The sequence below is a fragment of the Bombyx mori genome, chromosome 24, assembly GCF_030269925.1.
Source record: "Bombyx mori chromosome 24, ASM3026992v2".
Lineage (NCBI taxonomy): Eukaryota > Metazoa > Arthropoda > Insecta > Lepidoptera > Bombycidae > Bombyx > Bombyx mori.
This window is the reverse complement of record NC_085130.1, coordinates 19,162,907-19,186,308: the sequence shown is the minus strand read 5'-3', so window position 1 is coordinate 19,186,308 and position 23,402 is coordinate 19,162,907. Positions and strand designations below refer to the sequence as shown.

The following is a 23,402-nucleotide window of genomic DNA, read 5'->3' as shown; positions in this document are numbered from 1 at the left end:
CTTTAGATAAATATGGCTATATTGAAACTTGTGAAAAATATCATTTGAATTGTCCCACTTCGGCGTAAATAAATAAATAATTAAAATGTGCCTGTCCCCCCTCCGCGCCCCGGCCTCCGCCCCCGCCCCGGCCTCCGCCCCCGCCCGCCCCCCAGCCCCGACCCTCGTCTCCCCCACGCGCCGACCGCCGCCCGCTGCTGACCGATCTCTTTCCGTTATAGGCTAAACTGGAATTCATAGCGCTGCTCAAAGAGAAGTCGGTGGACCGCCACGCCAGGTGGGTCGATGTCAAGAAGAAGCTGGACTCGGAGGCGCGGTACAAGGCCGTGGAGACCAGCGGCCTGCGCGAGGACTACTTCCGGGAGTACTGCAAGCTCGTCAAGGAGGAGAGGAAGAAAGAAAAGGACGGGAAAGACAAGGGTCAGTACAGCTACACGGGGACCACTAGGGGGATCGCCCCGACACGCCGCCCCCCCTTGCGTTTACTGGCGATAGGACCTTTTGTGAGTCCGCGCGGGTAGGTACCACCGCCCTGCCTATTTCTGCCGTGAAGCAGTAATGCGTTTCGGTTTGAAGGGTGGGGCAGCCGTTATAATTATACTGAGACCTTAGAACTTTTACCTCAAGGTGGGTGGCGGCATTTACGTTGTAGATGTCTATGGGCTCCGGTAACCACTTAACACCAGATGGGCTGTGAGCTCGTTCACCCATCTAAGCAATAAAAAATGCTTTGTTGTAAAGTAATTGCGATACTAAACGTCTGTTTAATTCATCAGGTGTTAGTAAGAAAGAGAAAAAAGACAAAGAACGCGATAAGGAGAAGAAGAAGAAAGAGAAGGGAGAGGTGAGTCGTACGCGTGCGTATGTGTCCCATCCGAGTTGTGACTTGTAGAAACACTCGGAACTAAATCAGTGCTAGAGTCTGTCCGGCTCTTAATTACGCGCTGGATGCTGTGTCTCAATTTGCATCTTTATGTTGTACTGATTTACTATCCGGTATCCGGCCGGATAGTGACAACATGGCCGGATACCTGATAATTATCGTTTATTCGTTTCATCTCTAATGATAATTAGATGTCATGATGTTAATCGTATTGTGCGATCACTCTCCGCGCACTGACACTCTTGTTGTCCCACCGGGGGTCCGCGCCCCCTCGTGCTGAAGCGAATGTGTAATCTTGCCGTCTATATATCGACCTGCGTCGGACACGCTCCCTATACGGTTTCTTTGTTGTTGATGTGTTGTGCGCGCGAGCGGCGGGGGACCATCAGAACGAAAACATAAAAAGGTAAGAAGAACTGGCGTTTGTTTGTCTGCACACGAGCGGCCCGCGGTCCTGGCTTGTGTCGCGGCACGAGCCAGGATCGTGGTGTTTCTCTAATTATTAGTTACCGGGAGAGGTTTCGGGCTCTATAGTGTTATTCGTTTCGAAATTAAAAGTAACCCATTTATATTTCTTAATCGAAGACAACTCTATAAATGTAGCTAATTAGTGTCCTCAAACGAAATGTGAGTGAGTGAGTTAGTGTGTGTCTCAGTGAGTGAGTTAGTGTGTGTCTCAGTGAGTGAGTTAGTGTGTGTGTCAGTGAGTTAGTTAGTGTGTGTGTCAGTGAGTTAGTTAGTGTGTGTCTCAGTGAGTGAGTTAGTGTGTGTCAGTGAGTTGTTAGTGTGTCAGTGAGTGAGTTAGTGTGTGTGTCTCAGTGAGTGAGTTAGTGTGTGTCTCAGTGAGTGAGTTAGTGTGTATCTCAGTGAGTGAGTTAGTGTGTGTCTCAGTGAGTGAGTTAGTGTGTGTCTCAGTGAGTGAGTTAGTGTGTGTGTCAGTGAGTTAGTGTGTGTCAGTGAGTGAGTTAGTGTCTATTCGGTGCAGAGGCCCATGGACACCACATTATCAACACAGACGTATGAGATCAGGATGCTCATAAAAACTGCTCGAGTCGATCCCGTCATTAGCGCTGCACCTCCGGCCACAGGCCACGGCTCGTCCCTACCACCCGGAGCCGCCGCCTCCCCGTCGAGTGAGTGAGACACCACGTACAAGGGTACACTTGTGAGGTCGCTACATACAATATTTGTCTAGACGCCGGTTGAAGTTGTTTAAATAAATAAATGGGTTATTTTTAAAATAGTTGACCAGTAGACGATGTCGCTCGCGATTCCAAATAACATGTCTGACGTACACACGTCGCCGTGTCTCTGTCTGTGTTATTGTTTAAAAAGAGAGGGTAGTTCTCTGCTTCTTAGACGCGAATGTATAATGAGAGAACAGTTAATGTCGACGTTGCCGCGTTGTTGGACACGCGATAACAATATACGTTGGATGTGTCCTGTGACGCACACAAACAGTATCTTGATTCGAGTGAAACAAGGCGCCAATTGTATACACTATTTTGTTTTTTGAAGTGAAACTTCTTAGGCGCAAAACTAATTCGCGACATATTCGTTACGGTTAGAGAGAAAAGATACAATTTAGGACGAGCAAGAGTGAGAAAATAGACAGAGCGTCTCGCGAACCACTCGACCGTGGAGAGAGGGAGACGGCGAGATAGGTCGTTTCTCTTATACAGATTCTGTTTACGGGCGTCGGCCACTAGATGGCATGTTATTAGTTCCTCATTGCTGCTGTAGATGGCAGTAACATACAGGATTTTTAAAAAAGATTGATGAATGGTGTAGAGGTCGTCTCTCTTATACACAGCATTCCGTATTACAAGAGAAATTTGATTCAAGGATGAAAAATTAAGGAAACCACAAATCTTCAGACCGCAAAAGAAGTTTCACTTTGTACACGCGCACCATTTTATTTTATTTTAGTTGTACCTGATCATATTATTAATTTTCTTAGTACGGATTCGCAACTCGAGACTTAGAAATACGTTCATGAAAATATTTCTGGGCCAAACTACCCTCTTTTTGGAAATGCGAGCGACATATGTGTAATACACACATTATAAAGTTTTTTATTATTATTAATTTTGGAGCCGATTGTCATAATCTGCGGGTGGCTGGGCGACCACCCTACTTACTCCTGAGAGAAAGTCGTGAACACTGAAGCTATTCGGGGCGAGGTTGTGCGGACCATAGTCGAACTCTCTAGATTCATCGCGTCTCAATCAAAGCTCACTGACGTCAAATGTTTGAGGATAATCTTATTGTGAACGCAGCAGTAACTGCGTGTATGATTTTAATTATTTCAGTGTTAAATATTTGCAATTCTTGCCAGCCTTGCAACATCCCACCCCCTTAACCATTCTACTCTACCTACATGTATTGTGTAGATCATAAAAATAGAATTCCCTTAGATTTTTCCATGGTATCATAATCCGTCTATTATCTAGCATCTCCTCCCCGTGTGTAGCACGCGCGGCAAGAGAACACTCCTCACTGCTGAGGCCCCAAATAAACTTAGCGCATTGATATATCCTCAAAACGAGGGTTAAAGAAACATATTTCTCCCTGGCTTTACCGAAGTCCATGGGCCCAGGTGGATCCCAAATCATTTATCTCCGATGCTTAAATAAATTTACGGTAGGCAGCGGCTTGGCTCTGCCCCTGGAATTGCTGAAGTCCATGGGCGACGGTAACCACTCACCATCAGGTGGGCCGTATGGTCGTCTGCCTACAAGGGCAATAAAAAAAATAGATTGTTTAAAAACGTGTTTATTAAAATTAGCTTATTTGGGTAATAATTTTGGAGAGATTTTAACTCTGATCGGATGTATTTAGAAAACCGATTTTACTATCGAATAATGATTTGATATATTTTTTAAAGAAAAGCAGAGCTGTCACTGATTGCTGTATTTGATTTTTAATTGCAATCGGTTCGGCAACTATGACTGTGATTGATGTTGCCATGCTTCCAAACTTAGAGCTGGAAACTGTAAGCGTGTGTGGGTATCTATGAGTCGAATCCAATAAGGAATAGGTCCGCTGCGTCATGTACTCACCCTTACACCGGCCACCTGACTCGCAGGTTATCTAATTATCTCTCGCTGGACCATTATCTTCACACCCCACTTACTCTGTTGTTCAAATGACAAGCTCCCCCATGGACGTCCTCTCTCAAATGACGATCTCACGTCTCCTCTCTTTGGAAAGGTCATCGGGTTGATGATGCTGATGCCTCCCGTCCTCTCGTGGTCCCGCATACCATATATGTTCATTATACTTTTTGAAGGTTAATAATTTTTCTCCAGAAGCCATTTTTAAATATATTTTTTTCACCTACCCTTTAATTTTAGTAATTCTACTAATGTCACAACAATGGTTCTTACAATTTCGCCCTAGTTTTCAGGTTTATATTGAATTAGTCAAAGTTAATGAGACAATCGGCACGCCTATATCTCGGACTGGGGTGCGATTATCGATAGTAAATGCGTTTTATTATTTATTTACCTATTGGCTAAATTGATATCGATACGCGTGCCCGGGCGGGTAGTGTGGTAAACAGCGCACCTACATCGGACTAAGGCACTAATATCGATCGATTTTGAAAATATCTCGATTATTTATAAAACTAATCGTGCACATTAGGCGTTCAATACACATGTCCGATTAAAAAATGATGGCAAAGTTATCGATTTTGAATAATCGATTGTTCCCGAAATCGATTCGAACAGCCCGCAGAATATGACACGGCCTCAAGGGTACAATGACCTCGATGCAGCGTACGATTTCAAACGAAACTATTGTAATATCGTAATCGACATATCGATGTCTCGTATCGAAACGATTGAATCGCCGATGCGACGATGATTATGCTAGCCTGGATGGGCGTGTATGAATGCACTTTATATAATTAATATATTCTTTGTACGTATTAATGTTGTTGTTTGATTCTCTCCCGTCGCTTCCTTTGGAAGGCCGTTGTCAGATCGTGTCCGATGCAGGTCGCGCCCCCCGCCTCCGCCCCCAACCCCCCGCTCCCCCTATCGATTCTAACCAAAGCTTGCGATGCCTTCAATAAAGTAATAAATAATCTCGTCGAGGACGGTGTGATGTTTTACTTCACGGAGACGCAACGTGTGCTTATTTATCATCTAATTGTCTTTTTATCTCTAAATCATTGCAGCGTCGCAAGTGATGGCTCGAATCTAGAGTTGAATATTGAAACTTATTACACGTCTATTTAGTTTTGTTTAGCGTTTATTTTGAGGGAAAAACTATAAACAAAAACAAATAAAAATTCATAAACTTAATTGAAGACATGATTGGATGAAGGGGAAATGATACAATTTGTTCATTTTGAGAAAATGACCAACAAACTTTTGTTACTTTTGCTTTTTCTTCGTTAATAACATCTTCATTACATGCAATTTCTAAAAATAGCCTTTAAATCCGGAGGTTTAAGGTTTAATATAGCTTATAGGTATATAACACCTTCATTCAATGTAATAAATAATAGTTTTAAAAAACTAACATAATACGCTCTTATAGAAATCCAACTAAAAAATAGAAAATAAATTTTAATAAATTTGAATTCAAAATAGTGTAAGAAAAAATGATTTTATTGTAAAAAAAGCATGGGGTGCCTTTCAGGATATTATCAAAATAGCCCTTCTACTCATATCTGTTCATAAAATATATATAACTACTGATACTATACTTTTACACTATTTTTATTTCAAATTTATTAAAATTTATTTTCTATTTTTTAGTTGGATTTTTTATAAAAGCGTATTTTGTTAGTTTTTTTTTTAAACGATTATTTATTTTTCAATTAATTTTTTTAAATATTGTACACCAAATTTCGAGTTAATCCGACGTTTTGAAGGGGGTCAAAATCATGTTCAAAGATTCCGTTACATCTGAAGCTAATAAAAGCGTATTAAAAAGTAAAAAATCCTAAAAATTGTACTTAACCCCTTCATCCACTCATGTCTTCAACTGTATTTACTTAAAATAGAAGTGGGACGGATAGATTCAATGTACAACTCAGTACTGTGAGCGATGTCTGGAGGGACAAGCCATGGTGCTGGTCCCTTACAGGCGCGCGTCGTGTTAATTATAAGACTGGACGTTCGTTGGACGACGAGAATGCTCGTGCGGAATGTAATTAAATTGAAAGTTAAACATTGAGCTTTATGTGAATGCAGATAAAACTCATTATCGATTGTTTGATATAAAATCTTATTTACGAGTGAGGAGGTAGCGTCTCGTCTGCCAACGTCCGCGCTCGCGCAGTGACGACGGTGTAAGTGTCGGTCTGTTCTTCAGAAACAATCGGACCAGTCCAACGAGGAGGAGAACAAGCAGCCCACCCCGCCCCCCGACCAGTGGGCCGACATCCTCGGCATCCCCCGGGATGGCGATAAGGGCAAGTCGGCGCGGGGCAAAAAGCCGCCCCCCGCCAAGCCGGAGTCTCCGCCCAGCTCGCCCGACGAGCAGCTCTGTCCCCCCAAGCAACTCCGCTCCGCCAAGAAGGACCAGCCGCCGCCCGCGGACAAGTCCTCGCCCAAGAAACGCAAGACGGACGAGTTCAAGTCGCCCGAACCGGACAAGAAAGTGGAGAAGAAGAAGGGAGATAAAACCGAGAAGAAAAAGAGGAAGAAGAGTGAGAAAGATTAGTGTTTGTTGTACGTCTTTTGTAAACGGTAATCGAAGCTGTTGGCGCGGGCCGGTGCCGGAACGAGCCGTCGCGCGGACGGTCACCACTTACCGTCGGACGTGCCGGCCGCGGTGCAGCGCTAACGTATCGTATTGTAAATACTATATATATATATATATACATACATTGTGTAACGACCTAGTTATTATATTGATTCGATTGTTTGATGGTGTCGCTTACCGCGTCAAGAGTCGTACGTACAAACATTTAAGGACATTATAGAAATTATATAAGTTTAATGAAATAGGTTTTGTGTGTTGCTTTTGTAATAATATAAATATTAGTGCGCCCCTACTGTTAGTCGTGACGTCACGCCGCGCGCTCCCCAAGGGGGGGGGACAGCTGGCCCCCTGTCGGTCCCAGTGATGCAGTCGCCTCTGTCAGTGCCCCTTCTGCTACAGCGTCAAGTCTTTAGCACGTGGAATTCCCCTCAAGGTTTCCAACTGTGTCCAAAGTTCTTCACTAAACACTTCAGCTATACCACACCGCGTACGCGCAGACGTTCTCATTCCTCATTTGCTTAGATTACGCATTACAGTGCTTCCCAAAGTTGTCGAGTTGACACCCCCATCCCCCCTATTGAGTTACCTATAATAGCACAAGCTCTTAACCGCCTGACGCAGAGCGATCACCGGAGTCGGTGAACCTCATGACCGACGATGAGGCAGGAGTTCACAGGCTCCGTTATATTGTTTTTTTTTCTTCCTACCTATGCTGATAGCCTTGAGAGGCTATTTCAGCTTCACTCTAACGTGTAGGTGAGCTCACGGGGCTCAAACCGAAGTGTTGCTAACACTGGCCCTAGCAAGAGCCGTGCTTCGCAGAATCTACCAACGGATCGGAAACGCGACCCACTGAGAAGATCCGGCGAGAAACTCAGAGGGCAAAATATATGACGTTACGTTATCACAGATCACATCTGGTGGTTTTCTCTTCCATTTTGAATCGGATATATTATTTATTTCTTTGACAAAGGAAGGTTACATATTATTATCTGTTGTTTAGTTTTTGTATTAATATTAATATTACATTCTTAGATGTAAAATGATTGACCTCTGATTTGCAATAGCTTCCATTTTTTGTACTGAGAATTTGCATTATAACCCTTTCCCTGCCCCCCTGCGTTACACAGGGGACCACGGCGGAGTGCGTCCCCCCGACACGACCGTCGTCACTAAACAGTACTCCTATGATGTAGCTGATATCAATTATTATTAGCAATGTAAAACTAAATATTTAATTATATCTTACATTATAAGAAAGGTCAAATCAGAATGAGTTTGATTAAAAAATTTTAAAGTTGAAACTGTAAAAATGTTTTAAATGATGTAAAAAAAAACATTAATGTTACGGACAGTGATTTGTAAGTGGAGTGAGTGGACCGCACCGAACCCGATTATATATTTAATTGTAGGGTGGTTTTAATTAAGAGTTAATGTTATTAGTAAGTCGACGAGTGATTAGGTGATGTCCGTGGTCGGCTTCGTTCCGATTGAGACCGAGGGCAGCTCCGCATCGGTCTTAATAATCGAAACTAACTAACTTTACTGGTGGTAGGACCTCTTGTGAGTCCGCGCGGGTAGGTACCACCACCCCGCCTATTTCTGCCGTGAAGCAGTAAAGCGTTTCGGTTTGAAGAGTGGGGCAGCCGATGTAACTATACTGGGATCTTAGAACTTATATCTCAAGGTGGGTGGCGCATTTACGTTGTAGATGTCTATGGGCTCCAGTAACCACTTAACACTAGGTGGGCTGTGAGCTCGTCCACCCATCTAACCAATAAAAAATAAAAAACTTACTATAGTGTAAGTCATGTCCCCTGATATCCGCATGGATCGTGGATGTTTCGAATGGACGTAAATGCAATAACTGGGGAACTGTACTCCTCGAAGATAAATAGTTTTGGGAAGGCGGCTCGTATCTTGCTCCCTCGTGAGCTTCGAGGGCAGACTGTCGTGCTCACTGACGCTCACGGCCGTCAGCGATTTTCGTTACATATAAAGTTGTTATTGTAAAAAAAAAGTACTCCTAGATTGACGGATTTGTTTGACAAAAATGTATTAATGTGATTTAAAATCTTGAATTAATGAAACACGATCTGTTCCTATTGCCCCCGGGGTCGGACCAGACCGTTACAATATGTTCATTAGAGCTGGCGAGAGTACGGCGACCTCTTCTGTCTCTGTCTAGCCTCTAAGTGTGAAAGAGACGGAGGGATCGCTTTTGACGACTTGGATCTAGCTTACTATAATATAAGTGTTTTGGGAATGTACGTACGTATGTTTTTGTAAATGTAAATAAACAATGTTTAGGTGTCCAAAAATAATTAAAAACACTATTTTGTCTCTGATGAAATGCGAATAAATACAAATGTATTTCTTGTGTATTCTTTTATTGTTTTGTCGTCGGTCCGTTCTGTAAGTGCCGCGGGGACCACACCCGGAGTCGGTCTCTTGGTTTAAAGTTCAAAGCGCAAGGAGCAGATGTGCAACAGGGCGCGCCGCCTCCGTGTCCCCCCCGTGGTCCCCCATTTGTCCCCTATAACCCCGGCTTCGTAGGGTTAAGTGTCGTCTAGAGCAGTCGAGCCGCGACACTTGCTGATACGTTATATTGATCTAAGGCCTCCTGGGATCACAGCTTCTCTGCGGTACATATACAAATGTCTACTAGGTGTGCACTGTGTAACTACGTATAGTCAATAATGATATATAATAAACGTTCCTAGACCCGCCCTTTCTAGCCGAGTGACCCCCCATTTTGTATGTTAAAGCTTAATACCGCGTGTGGTTCGCGAGACCATTCCAATAAACAAATACCCCATCCTCAATAGAGAAGATGATTTGCGCTTAGTTCTCACCAGGAATCCCTCTTATCGTGTAGATCAGTGGCTCCCAAACTTATTTTATCTACTGCCCACTTTGAGAATAAATTATTTTTAGCGCCCCCATTTTTGTAACCTACCTAAAAACCACTATAGCGATAGCTCAGTCGGTATCTAAAAGTCCTCCTAGATGAAATTACAAATCGCCTCTCAAGCCTCTACACAACGCCTCCATTTTTTTTTCTGAGTCTCTTACCGCCCACCTTTAGGACTGCGCCCACAGGGGGCGTTATCGCCCACTTTGGGAAAGGCTGGTATATATGAAACCCCAAGTCGAGAAATCGCCAGACCTACAGATACGGGTAGTTTTTTCTATGTCCGAAGCAAAGTTAATGTCTATAGTGGTATCCTAATATCAGTCTCTGTTTAGTGTTATAGAAAAAAATATGATATATATTTGATCCCCCCATCTCCTTTTTACCATCGCACCTCCCGCCGTCGGAGCAGAGTTCATCCATATTATCTGGAACCGCTGCGTTCATCGACAGTGCTTTTCCAAAGATCTTTTTTACCACGTACCATCCGGCTTTGGAATGAACACCCCTCCACGGTATTTTCCGAGCGCTATGACATATCATTCTTCAAACGAGGCTTGCGGAGAGTACTTAATGGTAGACAGCGACTTGGCTCTGCCTTTAGCATTGCTGACGTCCACGAGCGACGGTGACTACTTACCATCAGGCGGGCCGTATGCTCGTCTGCCTACAAAGACAATAAAAAAAATGTGACGACTGCCTATTTTCAGGCAATTCACTCGCGAACGGCAATTTCGATACAAGTTTGTGTGTCCACACGTCCCAGACTATAACGTGTGTCGTCGGTCTAACAGGTCTGGCAATGTTACCCGCCCGGCGGAACCTTGCCTTGTCGTTTCGCCTAAATGTCAAAGGTCAACCTAGAGATGTCGGGCTGAAGCCGCCCTTATAAGTACCATCGTTCCGTTAAATGTCCAGTCGTGGCCCGACGCTGGGTACCTCTGTGCCGAGGACCACAGAGCTTTCTTGTGCTTAAATATATCACAAGCCGCCCACTGTAGTGTCGTAACGCGGCCGCCGCCACTTATTGTAGACTTATAGAGGCTACAACAAAAATATTGGAAACTAATTTAAGGGTCCGTTCACACAGACCGACTTTGAGAGGAAAGCAGATTTTTATCATATTGGAAACAGAGTTTTGAGTGATTGTAGTATAGTAAGTACATTGTTGTGTTCTACTTTTTTCCCGCGGTGCACATACTATTTTTTCTTCTACCATGCCGATAGTTCATGGAGTACCGAGCCGGGGTCCAGGTGCGAAGCCCTGACGGGGGAATAAAAAAACTATTCAACTTTTTATGTAATTTTTAAATAAACTACTACTAATTGAATAAGAACTGTCTGATGAACTCATCTTTTTTTTATATTAAATTTTATTACCTTTTGTTTATTTCACTTTTACACTAAACACAATATTACAAATTACCCGAGCACAACAATGGCGGAGAACTTTAGGTGCGTGAGAGCAGACGTAGACACTAACGCGCATGCGCACTTGTCAGTACCCAGGGAGGAAAAGTTACACTTTCTTCCCTGTACAGCGGGAGAAAAACCGAACTTTCGGCGTAGGTAGGAGAAAAAAGTTTACTTTTACATGTGCACTTTTTTTGTCATCAAGAATGCTTGAACGCTTTGCGTGTGAGATAATAAGAGGAGCCGACCCGCTCCCATTGACTGCGCATCCGCTGTCAGATCTCTTCCAGCCGGTCGATGTAAAATAGTCGGTAGCTCCACTCCGGCTGTGTGAAAAGAAAAGTGTGTGTATGTGTGTCTGTGTGAACGGACCCTAAACCAGTCAGTCCAGTAGTCCGACAGAAGCTGCGCGCTTTCACAAGATAAAATATCTTCTGCGCTTTTCGACTCGGTTCGTTAAAATTTGGTCGATTTTTAGCACATGGTCGATTTTCGGTAGGCAGCGGCTTGGCTCTGGCCCTGGCATTGCTGAAGTCCATGGGCGACGGTAACCCACTCACCATCAGGTGGGCCGTATGCTCGTCTGCCTACAAGGGCAATAAAAAACAAAAAAAAAACTTTCGCGCGCAACTGTCGCTACGATATACCGCACTCCGCTGTGTCCTGAGAGATACAGCCGAGACAACCAGACCGAGTCCGGCCGTCAGTCAATATAATACGATATAGAAACCCACAGACACAGCCCACTGAGTTTCTCGCCGGATCTTCTCAGTGGGTCGCGTTTCCGATCCGGTGGTAAATTCTGCGAAGCACTGCTCTTGCTAGGGTCAGTGTTAGCAACGTCATCAGGTTTGAGTTCCGTGAGCTCACCTACTATAATTGTTATTTTGTCGCTGCAGCTTGAGTCATAAAAAGTCGGAGCGGTGAAGCGAATATTTCGCTCCCTCTTCCACTCACGAGCCTTATCGACGGGCATAGTGATGCGCATTATTGTTGTCGATAAGCGTTATCGATAGTGTATTTAGTTTTGTCATTTTGTGGGTTAGTGATAAAAATGAAAGAAAAAATACATAAAGCGTTCTAACACTCACACCACATATCGCCGCAGCAAGTTCACGAGAACGGCAGAAATTAACACTTTGTAACTTTTTAGGATCTATTTTCATTTCAGTGAAAAAATTTAAAACATTGTTGATAACAACACGTGCTTGTGCTGGTATATTGATGCCAACAGGCAAAATATTATTTTGAATAAATTGTGCCGTTTTGGTACAAATCAAAGGAGTAGCCATTGTGTCACTAAAGAAATTCAGAGAACGAATGAACAAAAACACATTTCTCTTCGACATAATGTACTAGGACTGCCTTCGATGACTCATTTGTTTCCATCGATAATGGCGTTGCGCCCGCGCAACAGAAGAGAAAATCCGGCATTGTATGATTTTGAGGTTCGCAAGGGCTGTGACGCAAAAGTTGCGATGTTTATCAAAATTCATTAGACGTTCAGAAATGCCAAAGGTGATTTTACAAGCTTAGATCTGAAAGCCCACCTCTAGACCACGGCTTGTCAATCCATGTCAAACAGTCGAGGAACTGTCAAACGCCCTGGACGAACCTTGGTTGTTCATCCCGGAACATTTATAGCATATTGGAAATGTACAGTTTGCACATACCTAAATAATACGTGGACACGCCGTGCGTCGTCATTGTGGTGTCAGGTTATTTTATTATATTATCAGAGCAGTGCACTTAGCAACACGCACTCGTTAACACGTTACCATCTGTGCTTAACCGACATAATAAAGGTGCTCAAACAACACACTAACTCTTTGGAACTCAACAAAACTTCCCCTTGGACCCCAACATCTTTTTTGGTCCTTCGAGCTTATTCTCGCATGTTTTTGTGTCTCTTACAACAGTGGCGAATCGGTTCGGCTGGCCTCTCACAAGCGAGAATCCCCAGCTGCATTGAGACAAGGGCGCACACACTGGGTAAGAGTGCATAAACATAGTGAGATTTGGATACGACCAATTTATCAAAATTGGATCTTCGTGTCGTGAACTACGCCTAGCTGTACTTGTCACCATCAACTACGTGCCAAGTTTGGTGAGCTATCACATTATTTCATAACATCAATATGGACAAACTTGAACTTCAATCAACTTGTTTCGAGAATATCAAGACTTTGTGTACAAACTACCGCAAAGATTCTTCGTCTCGAAAAACTGAAGAGTACCTCAACATACGTTTGTCATCTTTGGAAGAACAGTGGAGAGACTTCGAGGCGAGAAATGCCTTATTACTATTGGAACTGGAAGACAAAACTATACATTATTTCTCTGAAGACGTTTACAACAAAACTAAAGAAATGTATCTAGCAACAAAAACAGACTTAAACAACAGACTTAAATACTTGAAACAGCAAAAACATAGTGTGAATTTTGATTTAAGTGACATTTCTATTGACTACACTCAAGACTGCGAGGACGGAAAATCTGAGAAAATACAACAACTTTTAAATAAACAAGAATGCAATTTTAATGCGATTTATCATGCATTGTCTAAAATTGACATCATTAGAACTAGTGAAAAGTGGGAGCTGGAAGATAATTTTAACATTTTAAAATCGAAGTGGGAGTCCATCGACAAACTGCACTGGGAAATTGACTTTCAGCTGAAGGGGTCTAACGATCACTATTACCGCATGTACTCAGATATCGAAGAAAAATATGATGAATTGAGAAAACAACTTCAATCTAAAATTTGGTCGAATGCACACTATCAGCAGTCGACACCGAGAATGGAATTACCTGATTTTTACGGAAACTACAGTAAGTGGATCTCTTTTAAGGATCTGTTTCTCGAAACCATCCATAACAACCCAACAATTAACAAAGCGCAAAAAATGAAACACCTGAAAACCAAATTGAAGGGGGAAGCAGAAAGTCTGGTACAGCATTTATCCGTCTGTGCTGAAAACTACAACTCCTGCTGGGATATTTTAGTGCAACGGTATGATAATCGCCGCCTACAATTTTCATCGTTTTTCAACACAATGATGAGTCTCCCTGTTATACATCAACCCGACGCTAACAATCTCAAGAAAATGCATGACGTCATTAAGGAATGCATGAACGGCATAGCTAACATCGGGCTGGATACGGCAACGTGGGATCCAATGATCGTGCATTTAATGTTGCCGAAATTAGATTCAACAACTTTAAATGATTATATGAACGAAATCCGAGATCACAGAGAATTACAAAACTTGCAAGATTTTTTATATTTTTTGGAGTGCAAGTTTATGGCATATGAAACTGCAAAATCAACAAAATCTGTTAAAAATACCACTTCCGAAAAAACATCTCATTGGAAACCGGCTAACAACAAACAACCTGTAAAAAAATTTACATATGACTCTAAGAAAACTTATAACTATCACGCTACTTATGGAAAATGCCCGAATTGTAATGGAAATCATGTTTTAATGCAATGTGCTAAATTTATTAACATGGATACTGCACAGCGAAACCACACTGTTGCGAAATTGAAACTCTGCAAAAATTGTCTCTATAGCCACAATAACGAAGAATGTAAATCAGCGAAAACGTGTAAGGAGTGTAACATGAAACATCATACCATGTTGCACAACGTGAACTGGAAAATTCCAGCGAATGGTAAAAATAACTTTGGACAACAAGCCTCCTCTTCTCAGCAACAAGCTTCGAATCACTTATCATCGGATAAAACTGAAATTTTACTAACTACAACTCTACTGAAAATAAAGGCTTATGATGGCACTTATGTAAAACTTAGGGCCCTCTTGGATCAGGGCTCGCAAGTAAACTTAATAACAGAAAATGCCGCTCAGGTATTACGCCTGCCGAGGAAAAGGTTCGCTGCTACCATCTCGGGGGTTGGTTCAGTATCTGGTGATTGCAGGGGTCAACTAAACTTATCTTGTAAATCAATAAACTCTGAATACGACTTCGAAATACAAGCACTTATAATGAAAAAACTTACAAATAACTTACCGAATGCTACTTTCGAAAAATCGAACTGGCCTCATTTGGAAAACTTAAAGCTGGCTGATCCTGACTTCAACATCTCTCGCCCCATCGACTTACTACTGGGTGCCGATGTTTATTCAGATATTATACTCAATGGAGTTTTGAAAGGAAGCTGTCAATCCCCTGTGGCACAACAGACACATCTAGGATGGATCCTATGTGGGAAAATGAAAACGTTTAATTGCCACGTGACCTTGGTGAACTTTGATGAATTAACAAAGTACTGGGAGAGCGAAGAAATACAAAATTCTGAAGATATTTCCAAGGACGACCAGTGTGAACAATTTTATTCGGAAACAGTACAACGTGCTCCCGACGGAAAATATATTGTGAAGATGCCACTCCGCCCTGACCTTAAAGAAAAATTAGGTTCATCGAGACCCATCGCTGTCTCGCAATTTTTACAACTGGAAAAACGGCTCGCTAAAAATAAAAAACTTTCAACTATGTACAAAGAATTTATCAGAGAATATGCGGACCTGGGCCACATGAAACTGTCGCCTCATATAACATCCACCGACTGCTACTTACCACATCACGGTGTTTTGAAAGAGAGCTCTACAACAACCAAATTGAGAGTAGTCTTTAATGCATCTCAAAAAACATCGAGTGGTCACAGTTTAAACAGCCTTTTGGAAAAGGGCCCCAACCTTCAAAAGGACATTCAGTCGCTTATTTTGAAGTGGAGAACATACAAGTTTGCCTTTACTGCTGACATTGAAAAAATGTATCGTTGTGTGTGGATAAATGATGATCAGCAACACCTACAAAAAATTATCTGGCGAGATTCACCAGAACAACCTTTACAAGAATATAAACTTTGTACGGTGACCTACGGTACCAAACCCGCTCCTTGGCTAGCCTTACGTACACTCAAACAACTCGCCATTGACGAAGGTCATAAGTACCCCACTGCAGCTGCAGAGGTCCTGGAGAACCACTTCTTCGTAGATGACCTTGTGAGTGGTGAAAGGTCATTCGAAACCGCCAAGGAGTTACAGCGGTCCCTAATCGATTTACTAAAGGGTGCGGGGATGAATTTACGCAAATGGTCCAGCAACTATCCAACTTTATTAGAAGACTTACCTAAAGAGCAAATTTCAACAACAAACATCTTCGATTTCAAAATTGATGAAACATCAAAAACGTTGGGACTTACCTGGAACACTAACAGCGACACATTTCACTTAAAATGGCCTGTGAAGCAAAGTACTAAACAACTAACAAAAAGACTATTACTGTCTGAAATTTCTAAGTTTTATGATCCGTTGGGATGGCTGTCTCCGGTGACCATTACTGCAAAATTACTATTTCAAAAGGTCTGGACTCTAAACATTGATTGGGACGATGAAATTCCCCAAAATATTGAGAAAGAATGGCAAAAACTAAAAATAGAATTGCCTTTCATTCGTAACATAACTTTGAAACGATGGATTGGCGAAACAAAACAAGATATAGAATTACTGGGTTTCTGTGATGCAAGCGAGAAAGCTTACGCTTGTGTTATATACAGTCGCGTGACAAATTCCAACGAAGTTCCAGTAATTACGCTACTTGTATCCCGCACACGGGTGGCTCCTATAGCACAAAAAACCACGCTGCCGAGGCTCGAACTGTGTGGCGCCTTACTGTTGGCTAAACTCATGGAAAAAACTCAGAAGGCTTTATCGGAATACAATCTGAAAATTCAAGCATGGTGTGACTCGCAAGTAGTTCTCGCGTGGCTCCAAGGGGACACTACTAAAAGAGAGGCCTACATATCCAATCGAGTTACAAAAATCAAACGCATTATACCTACCATACAATGGCGTTACATTAAGTCAGAGCATAACCCTGCCGACTGTGCATCGAGAGGCATGCTACCAAGTAAACTAATGACCTTCGATTTATGGTTTCAAGGTCCTACATTTTTGAAGAAAATTGAAACAGATGAGACTGCAAATTACAAAACATACCATACAAACATTGGCTGCAAAGAAAAGGAAAATCAAGAGACTTCGTCAAATCACGAAAATGATAATTGGATAACAACCTTGTTAAATAAATGCAGTTCATTAACAAAACTTTTCCGAGTTACTGCTTGGATATTACGTTGCATAACAAACATGAGCGCTAAAAGGAAACCTGAGGCCCCGTATCTGACTACTACCGAACTAACTGCAGCAAGAAAAATTATTATCAAACACATACAACAAATACAATTCAATCAAGAATATAAACAACTTTTGAAAAACGAAAATGTGTCGAAAAGGAGCGCAATTATGAAGCTGAACCCCTACTTAGACGAAGATAAGATAATTCGCGTGGGCGGCCGCCTCCAAAACTCAAACTTACCTGCGGAAATGAAAAACCCAATTATCATACCACATAAAGGTCGATTAACGCAACTTTTGATTGAATATTCCCATTTAACTACACTGCATGGAGGAGCTCGGCTAACGCTGACTTACATACGACAGCGATATTGGATCGTCGGAGGCAACAGGGCTGTCAAAACTCAACTACGAAAATGTGTGCGCTGCCACCGTTTCACACAAACCGACAACCATCAACTGATGAGTAATCTTCCGCAACAGAGAGTAACCCCATGTCGACCCTTTACATTTACAGGGGTTGACTACTCTGGTTACATCGAACTGAAAATAAACAAAGGCAGAGGTGTTAAAACTTCTAAAGGATACATTGCAATATTCATATGTATGGCTACCAAAGCCGTACATATTGAACTCGTTTCCGATCTCGGCACTGAAACATTCATAGCAGCTTTTCAACGACTATGCGCAAGGCGTGGTACCCCTAAACATATGTACTCAGATTGTGGAACTAATTTCATCGGCGCGGCAAAAGTGCTAGGTCAGGAATTCAAAAACTTCAAACAAATCATGACACCCGAATTTTTTGATGAATTAGCTAAACTGGAAGTCGAGTGGCATTTTAACGCCCCTGCCTGGCCGAGCGCGGGCGGTTTGTGGGAAGCCGCCGTCAAATCCATGAAACGACATTTACGACGAGTGCTAGGTGACCAGAAACTCACCTACGAGGAGATGTCAACGCTACTAACAAAAATAGAAGCCTGCTTAAACTCGAGGCCCTTGTGTCCTCTTACTGAAGATCCAGAAGAATTTTACAACTGTTTAACACCCGGCCATTTCATCACTGGCGGCGCGATAATGACGTTACCATTATCAGATTACACTGACGTTCACATTGGCGTACGTCGTCGATGGCAACTTGTAGAACAAATGTTACAACAATATTGGAAAAATTGGTCCAACGAGTACCTAACACAACTGCAAACTCGGAGTAAATGGAACAAACCTACGAAAAATATCAACGTCGGCGATATCGTATTGGTTAAGGACAACAACTTACCTCCTGGAAAATGGGCCCTAGGGCGGGTGCTCGAAACTCATCCAGGTTCTGACGGATATGTCCGAGTTACGACCATCAAAACTCGAACAGGAGTAACCAAACGTCCCGTAACAAAACTATCACCTCTACCGTTGGCCTCTGAAATCGAAAACCAAGGAGATCCCACAACTAAGGAGGAACAAAGGTCAAATTTTGAAAGCAAAAACAAAAAAGGCAGAAATTAATTATCGAGTCTTTTACTTACGATGCTGACAATGTTTACATTTATATCTGGATCATATGGGTCCGCGCTATTAAGAGCTCAAATTACTAGCTTAGAACGCGAGCGCCTTATCTACTACGACGCAATCAGTAAAATTCAAATGGTACACAATGAATGGACTTTAATTATGTATTACAACATTAAAACGTACTGGGAAGGAACTCGTCGCACCGAAAACTATTTTCTTTTTGAAATGCATATTATATACCACTTGTATCTAATGAAGATTTTAACTTATACAGGGCGATACCATTGCCTGTGAAAAACAATGAAAGCTACGCATATATGCGAACTTCATCGAAATATATCGCAGTAAACTTGGAGAAAAATATATATATTTCGCTAAATGAAGATGATCTTAAGAGCTGTCTCCAACAAAGTTCAGATAAAATTATATGCAAAACAAATAAACCTATTTTTGACATGCATAGCAACGGAGCTCCATGCGAAGCGAAACTGCTGTCACATCAAAACCTCGAGCCCTGTGACGTCGAGAACGCGTCATGCAAGGACGCGTGGCTTGAGTTACATGCATCGAACAAGTGGCTCGTCATATGCTGCGATACGTGTACTTTACGCACCATATGCAACGGTGACGTGTTCTCACACACCATGACGTCATCGGGGATAGTATCGCTGCCACAAGGATGTGTACTTCAGTCTAATGACTTAACGATATATGCGCATAATCGTTATAACAGCCGTGTGAAGTTAGATTATGAAATCGCAAGTACAACGTTCGACAATTCAGTAAACAAAATAGTAAATTTAACATACAACTACACTCCGAATCTGTTCCAGCCTACAGCACGTGAAACAAAAATTATCACTAAAGAGATTGCTGAGCAAAAGGAGCAGGAAAAACACTTTCCGTCGACCATCATATCAGCGCATGACATACATCAGTATGTCATTACATACTTATTATTAGTAGCAGCTCTGGTTATTGGTCTCGTGTGGGTTGTGAGGAAACATTCCCACTGCTTAAGGAAAAAGAAGAGCCATCCACTTGCACTCACTGAAGATATCGAACTTCAAACATTTCACCTGCGGCACGACCGACGAGATGATGGTGTTCAAGCCCAAGTCGCGCCACCACCGAAGCCAGCCCGAAGCGTAAACACCAGTGGAACCAACTTTGCCTTTAGTTTTGATTAAGTTAAATTTTAAGTAATTTTGTTGTGAAATGTCATTTTATACATATTTTTACTTTTACCTTTACATTTTTAACTTTTATATTTTTTACATTTTTATTTAAGCTTACGAACTATTTCATTTATTGTTAATCGATTGTTTCTTGCTCTTTTGGGTTGCCAAGATGTACAGTTTGCACATACCTAAATAATACGTGGACACGCCGTGCGTCGTCATTGTGGTGTCAGGTTATTTTATTATATTATCAGAGCAGTGCACTTAGCAACACGCACTCGTTAACACGTTACCATCTGTGCTTAACCGACATAATAAAGGTGCTCAAACAACACACTAACTCTTTGGAACTCAACAAAACTTCCCCTTGGACCCCAACAGGAAAAATAAGGAGAATCGGTCTTTAGATCCCCCATAATCTATTTGAAGAGAAGAAAGGCAAGCGGTTTATCGCAAGTTGCTTCAACGGCACCACACAACCGCGTTTTGATCGTTCGATGGCTGGAGGCGGAAAAGGACCTCTATGTGGTATTCATGACGCAAAAGGCAGTGTCTCCCTCCAAATAAATCACCACCAAGTACTGCGAAGCCGGGTTTACGTCCCAAAAAGGCGCTCCTTTGTGTTTGGTTGAGTATAACTAAACAAACTGAACAATTGGATCGAGTGCACTATATTTAATCGGGAAGTGTCCAGAGAAGGGGCGTCATTCTGCAACACGACAACGCAGACCCGTACTGTGCAAGCCAAACACTGGGGGAAACATGAATTGGGATGAGAGGTACTGCCTCATCCGCCATACTCGTCCGGTGTCACACCCTCGGATTTCCGTTTATTAAAATCTCTACAACATTTTTTTGTTGTAAATTTTTTTATTATGTCCAAAATGTCATTACCGGTTTGATATTGAAAATGGACACAGTAGAGGGTGATTATATTATTAATTTAAAATACAAGACCTATTAAAAAATATTCGTTTGAATGTAATGAAGAAATAACCATTACTTTCCGGTCCCCCTAATGTTATCGTTATCCCTGACGCAGCCAAAGCAGGAACCGCCGCCGGCCGAACCTGCGGTGGAAGCCCGGAACACAGGGGAGGGCACGGGGGGTGAGGGCTCGGCGCCGACAGTGGACGAGGAGGCCGCGGCCCGGGAGCGCGAGGCCCGCGCCGCCGCCTCCATCAAGGAGAGGGAGCGGCAGGTGCAGCGAGCCCTCGCCACCAGCCTCCGGGACCGGGACAAGGAGAGACAGTACCACAAGCGAGACGAGGCCGTACAGGTAATCGGTACACTTGTAACTTTGTTGATACGACTGTAGCGCCCACAGACTCGACCTCACGGTGGGCTGGTCCCTAGCGATGTGCCCTCCAGGTCGGCAGTCCTAGCGGCGTTCGGTGTTACAATCACTTTGAAACACACTAGCTCCTAAAACACCCATAATCCTCTAGAGAATAAAGCGGTACTACACGCTTGGGCAAAGGCTTTTGTTTTACTAACCGCAAGACCGGCCTCGCGTGGAGCACTGCTCTCGTCCCTGGGCCTGAGGTCCTAAATACCAGATAATACCAACAAAAAGAGTGCCGTCCGGATTGTCGGTAATCCTAATCTCACAGTGCACTTGGGACCTCTGCGGATGGCACTTCGGTTCTCTCTGTGTTTTGTGCCGAATGTATGGGAAGTGCTCTGAGGATTTTTTACAGATGACCTTTTCATCTCCTTTTAACCTAGCGCGTTTCCAGACATATTCAGAGATCACTGTACCCCCCCTGGCACTACTGAAGCCCGTGAACGACAGTAACCACTCACCATCAGATGGGCCGTATGCTCGTGTGCCTACAAAGGCAACAAATAAAAGCGCGAACCGATCGCTGCGACTGGTCTCATGCAACGTGACAAATCGTCTTACAGCACTTTAACGCTCTACTGGCGGATCTAGTCCGGAACCCGGACCTGACGTGGCGCGAAGCCAAGAAACAACTGAAGAAGGACCACCGCTTCGGACTCGCCGAGCTGCTCGCCAAGGAGGACAAGGTATCAGCCACGTCGACCCTCGCATGTCGACCCCCGAAGCGGACGAGTCGACTAGTGATGATCATGTTTGGTTTTTTCAGGAGCGTTTATTCAGTCAGCACACGAACAACTTGGCGTCGAAGAGACGAGACAAACTGCGGGGCATCCTGACGGAGCTCGGGGTGTCTTGCACGGCCGCGTGGAAGGAGGTGAAGGAGACGCTCAGCAGCGACCCCACCACCCCCGCCTACGCCAGCGCCACGCAGGTACGCACCTACTGTCCGAGGGCATATCCATAGTCTTTCAAGCCTCCTTAGTAAGAGAAGCGCGCTCATTGACCTGTCCCTCTCTGTCAGGGCTGTTTGTTCGTTGAGCAGTGCATCCACGGAACAACTTGTCTATAGACGAGTCTTGTGACTGTGTGTCGGCAGATGGAGCGCGAGTTCCGGGACTACCAGCGCGACAAGCAGAGCGCCGCCAAGACCGCGCTGCGCCAGCTGCTGCTCGAGACGCGCTCCCTCACGCACCGCACGCGCGCGCAGCTGCGGGACCACGCGCACGTGCACGACGCGCTCGCGCACGACGCCAGGTACGCACCCCCCCTCCCCCCACTCACAGCACGCGCGCGCAGCTGCGGGACCACGCGCACGTGCACGACGCGCTCGCGCACGACGCCAGGTACGCACCCCCCCTCCCCCCACTCACAGCACGCGCGCGCAGCTGCGGGACCACGCGCACGTGCACGACGCGCTCGCGCACGACGCCAGGTACGCACCCCCCCTCCCCCCACTCACAGCACGCGCGCGCAGCTGCGGGACCACGCGCACGTGCACGACGCGCTCGCGCACGACGCCAGGTACGCACCCCCCCTCCCCCCACTCACAGCACGCGCGCGCAGCTGCGGGACCACGCGCACGTGCACGACGCGCTCGCGCACGACGCCAGGTACGCACCCCCCCTCCCCCCACTCACAGCACGCGCGCGCAGCTGCGGGACCACGCGCACGTGCACGACGCGCTCGCGCACGACGCCAGGTACGCACCCCCCCTCCCCCCACTCACAGCACGCGCGCGCAGCTGCGGGACCACGCGCACGTGCACGACGCGCTCGCGCACGACGCCAGGTACGCACCCCCCCTCCCCCCACTCACAGCACGCGCGCGCAGCTGCGGGACCACGCGCACGTGCACGACGCGCTCGCGCACGACGCCAGGTACGCACCCCCCCTCCCCCCACTCACAGCACGCGCGCGCAGCTGCGGGACCACGCGCACGTGCACGACGCGCTCGCGCACGACGCCAGGTACGCACCCCCCCTCCCCCCACTCACAGCACGCGCGCGCAGCTGCGGGACCACGCGCACGTGCACGACGCGCTCGCGCACGACGCCAGGTACGCACCCCCCCTCCCCCCACTCACAGCACGCGCGCGCAGCTGCGGGACCACGCGCACGTGCACGACGCGCTCGCGCACGACGCCAGGTACGCACCCCCCCTCCCCCCACTCACAGCACGCGCGCGCAGCTGCGGGACCACGCGCACGTGCACGACGCGCTCGCGCACGACGCCAGGTACGCACCCCCCCTCCCCCCACTCACAGCACGCGC

General features: G+C 44.8%; 1 protein-coding gene across 8 annotated transcripts in view; it reads left to right on the top strand.

Moving 5' to 3' along the window:
• The window catches only part of LOC101739300 (transcription elongation regulator 1), a 51,684-nt gene that overhangs the window by 25,883 nt on the left and 2,399 nt on the right, over positions 1-23,402 (top strand). For 6 of the 8 annotated variants that reach the window (XM_062675959.1, XM_038020041.2, XM_062675960.1 and 3 more), the window contains 6 exons: positions 222-420; positions 777-844; positions 20,831-21,067; positions 21,697-21,819; positions 21,900-22,064; positions 22,230-22,387. In XM_062675959.1, coding sequence (XP_062531943.1) covers positions 222-420; positions 777-844; positions 20,831-21,067; positions 21,697-21,819; positions 21,900-22,064; positions 22,230-22,387 — 950 coding nt within the window. Of the gene's footprint in view, positions 1-221; positions 421-776; positions 845-6,214; positions 8,986-20,830; positions 21,068-21,696; positions 21,820-21,899; positions 22,065-22,229; positions 22,388-23,402 lie in introns of those variants that run through there. The other 2 variants (XM_062675961.1, XM_038020045.2) reach the window with 1 other exon arrangement.